We start from the raw sequence: 3,977 nt of genomic DNA, 5'->3' as shown, positions 1-3,977 counted from the left end.
GCCCCCTACTGAGCTCCTGCCCTGCTCCCTGCAGCACAGCGCCCCCTAGTGCCACCCTAGGGCATTGGGGTCAGCACCGACTGAGAGGGGAGAGTGCCCCCCACTGAGCCCCCGCCCTGCTCCCTGCAGCACAGCGCCCCCTAGTGCCAGTCTGGGACACTGAGGGCAGCAGTGACTCGGGGAATGGCAGGGGTCGCCGAATCTCCCGTCCTACAGCTTGCAGCCCCTGGCTCTGGCTCGGAGGTCTCCAGTCTCTGGACTAGCCAGGCCCATCCTGGCTTAGCCTGTCCCTGAGCGCTCTGACGAGCCGACAGCTCAGGGCGTGGTGGCGGCCGGCCAAGAGCGCCGGTGCTATGCGTTTAACAGCTTTCTGCCGTATCTATGCATCAGCCCCTCCGCTAATCCAGCCAGTCGAACATCCACACCGGGCCGGCTCCTGGGGGCAACCATCAGGCAGTCAGCCAGGGCGCCCCAACGGCGAGCGTGTCCGAGAGACCCGGGGCTCCCTGCCACGGTGCACCCCCTGAAGGCAGACGCTTCCCAGGGCGCACGAAGCTCTCCCTGAAACCAGGGCTGGAGCAGGCTGAGTAGGGAGGGAAGGTGGGGACCCGGATTGGAGATATTGCCTGTGTAATTCCTAGCTTCCTTCTCTCCGACAGAGGGTTTTATCACCGCAGTATCTGAGCATCTGCCTGCAGAGCATTTCACAGCACAGTTCGGTTGGTCTCTCAGCCATTGCCCAGAGGGAGATGCGTGTGGAGTGGCTTGTTTTGGTAGGGTTGTTGTTAAATAGACCTGTTGCTGTGTCGTTGTATTAGAGAAGGCTGGTCAAGGGAATGCACCTGGCACTTGGAGCAGGAGCGGCGGAAGCACCCTAAAAGTGTGGGGGGGGCACAGGTGCCTGAACCGTGCCCCCCCCGTGCTGCACCGCCTCCCCAGATCCCCACCCTTGCACTGCCTCTTCCCTCAAGACCCCCCCCACCCCGCTTGATCCTCTCTGCCCCTTCCCCCCGTTGCTCGCCCTTATGGACGGTAAAAAGTGGAGGGGCCACGGCCCCTTGGTCCCCCCTCTTCCGGCGCCCTTGACTGGGAGCAGAAAGTAGTGACATTTGTGGCAGTCCCTATTTCCTGGGGGAGTTCATGCCACAGTCTCAGACCACCCTCAAAGAAGGTTCTGTCTCCTGCACAGACTAGCTTTGCTGCTATTGTTGAGAGTTCATTGGGTCATAGGAGTGAAGATTTCCACCACAGGCTTCAATCCAGAGCTTTAAATGGTCCTTTAGATATCCCTGGGCCCAGCCCATGGAGTGCTTTGAAGATAAAGACTGAGGCCTTGAACATAACGTGACTATTCTATGGGAAGCCAGTGTGGGGAGTGGAAGATGGGTGTGATGGGCTCACCTATGCGTGAGTTTCTGAGGAGATGCATGCCAGCGTTCTGTACTGGTTGGAGCTTCTGACATGCTGACGTTTTCGTGCCCGGGTAAATCGCATTGCTGTCGTCCAGCGGAGAGGTGGCGAAGGCAGGAATCACTGAGGCCGGGTCTTCGTCGTCCAGAACGGGACGGAGTCTCCCAGCCGAGCGGCGAGAGCAGAAAGCATTACTTGTGGCCATTGCGATGGGAGAGCTCAGCATCAGCGAGGAATCCAAGAGTACTTCTAGACTAGTGTGACGATGCGGTTCTGGCGGAACCCACCTGAGAGTGCCAACTCAGGACAAATTGCTCAAACAGGGCAGTTACAGCCCAAGGCTGGGGTTCTTCCACCTCTAAGGCAAACCAAACCAGCCAGACTAAGAGGACTTCGGTCTCACCCCACTGGCTAACCGCAAGTCTCACAAGCAATCTCCTAGACACTCCAGTTTCCCAGTATCACCAACAGTGCCACTCGTTATGGGGACAAATGGTTATGAAAACCAATACCCCAGTAAAAGAAAAAAGGTTCTCCTGATCCCCAAGGACCAAGCCCCAGACCCAGGTCAATATACAAATCAGATCTTACCCACAAATCACACTGTTGCCAATCCTTTAGAATCTAAAATCTAAAGGTTTATTGATAAAAGGAAAAAGATAGAGATGAGAGTTAGAATTGGTTAAATGGAATCAATTCCATACAGTAATGGCAAAGTCTTGGTTCAGGCTTGCAGCAGCGATAGAATAAACTGCAGGTTCAAATCAAGTCTCTGGAACATCCCCAGCTGGGATGGGTCCTCAGTCCTTTGTTCAAAGTTTCAGTTTGTACTTTGGTCATTCAGTCCTTCCAGAGGTAAGAAGCAGGATTGAAGACAAAATGGAGATGAGGAATCAGCCTTATATAGTCTTTTCCAGGTGTAAGAACACCTCTTTGTTCTCACTGTGGAAAATTACAGCAAAATGGAGTCTGGAGTCACATGGGCCAGTCCCTGCATACTTTGCTGAGTCTCAAGGCATATTTGCCTTCTCTCAATGGGTCCATTGTATAGCTGATGGTCCTTAATGGGCCATCAAGCAGGCTAGGCAGAGCTAATCTCAGCTTGTCTGGGATGTCACCCAGAAGCATAGCATAAGTTTGCCATACAGACAGTATAGAGTCAATATTCATAACTTCAACTACAAAACGGATACACACATATAGTCAGCCTAATCATAACCAGTAAACCATAACCTTGTCTTAGACACCTTATTTGACCCCCTTTATAAAAGATTTGGTGCCACTACAGGACCTTGGTTGCACCAATGATCTATATGGTCCCAGTTTATGTCAATAACGTCACAACTAGGGACGGAACTGACCAATTGTGGATGGGAACCTTCAGTCGAAGGAGCCTTCACCATGGCTGCAAATTCCTCCAACTACTTTCCCTGTCCACCAGCATCACCTCTGTTGTGCTCGGGTTCAGCTTCAGCCGGCTGCTCTTCATCCCAGAGCTGATCTCACCCAAGCACTGGGCCGTCCTGGTGGTAGTGGTGTGGTCATATGCAGTGAAGGATAGATAGAGCTGTTTGTCATCTGTATATTGCTGGCACTTGAGTCCGTGTCATCTGGCCCGTTCACCCAGTGGTTGCATGTAGATGTTGGAAAGGGCCGGAGCGAGAAGTGACCCTGGTGGAGCCCCACAAGCGAGGGGCCTGGGGGGGAGGGGCAGTTTCCCATCACTGCTCTTTGGGGGCATTTCAGCGCCTTCCCCTGGACCCTGCCACCTCTCGGGGGAGCCAGTGGAAGCTCCTGGCCCATGGTGTGGATCGCTGCAGAGAGGCCCAGGGGCTGAGCCCGGATGGCTGCCCCTCTCCCCACTCACAGGAGGACTCAGCCATCAGGGCCATGAAACCAGGTCCTGTTCCGTGTCCTGGCCTGAAGCCAGGTGGTGCCGGGTCTCGCCTGCTGGCTGCCGTTAGAGGAGCCTGGAGCTGGCCTTTGGCTGGCTTCTCTCTGAGCGTGCCCAGGAACGGGAGGTCTGACACCGGGCGAGAGCTGGCCAGGCCTGACGTGCCCAGGGTGGGTTTCTCCAGCGTGGGCCGCACCAGTGCACGCGTGAGGGATGGAGGCGGATTCCCCCCCTGAACGAGGAGATGGCTGGTTCGCTCAGGGATAGTGCTGGGTCTCCCTCTATTCCCATCCCCAGTACTGTCCCCTGTAACCTTCCCACGCGATGGGATTCCCAGCCCTTCCCCGGGGGAGAGGATCCGCCAGAGCCGGAGCTGTGCCCTCCAGTCCTCCTCTGCTCTGGTGCAGCCCGGTTGCCCCTCCCCAGCCCTAGCCAGGCAGTGTTGCCACTGGGTGATGAGCGTGTTATAAATGGGGAGGGAGAGAAGGTACCGAGCAGAGCTGCTGGGGCAGCACCAGGCTTAGAAACCTACAAGGGAAATTCAGATGTTGTAGGGACCAGGGAGGGTAACACAGTAGAGGGCGTTGTGCTGCAGGGAGCAGGGTGAGGTGCTCAGTGGGGCGCTGTCCCCTGGCAGTCGGTGCTGGTCCCAATGCCCTAGTGAAGCACTAGG

General features: G+C 55.9%; 1 protein-coding gene across 1 annotated transcript in view; it reads right to left on the bottom strand.

Moving 5' to 3' along the window:
- The window catches only part of KCP (kielin cysteine rich BMP regulator), a 63,635-nt gene extending 62,020 nt beyond the window's left edge, over positions 1–1,615 (bottom strand). The window contains exon 1 of the mRNA XM_029913620.1: positions 1,445–1,615. Coding sequence (XP_029769480.1) covers positions 1,445–1,615 — 171 coding nt within the window. The remainder of the gene's footprint in view (positions 1–1,444) is intronic.
- Positions 1,616–3,977: the final 2,362 nt, after the last annotated feature.

Source organism: Terrapene carolina, unplaced genomic scaffold (genome assembly GCF_002925995.2).
Source record: "Terrapene carolina triunguis isolate 2854851 unplaced genomic scaffold, T_m_triunguis-2.0 Scaffold750, whole genome shotgun sequence".
NCBI classification, from domain to species: domain Eukaryota; kingdom Metazoa; phylum Chordata; order Testudines; family Emydidae; genus Terrapene; species Terrapene triunguis.
Note: the sequence above shows the minus strand (reverse complement) of the source record. Positions and strands in the feature narration are given on the sequence as shown.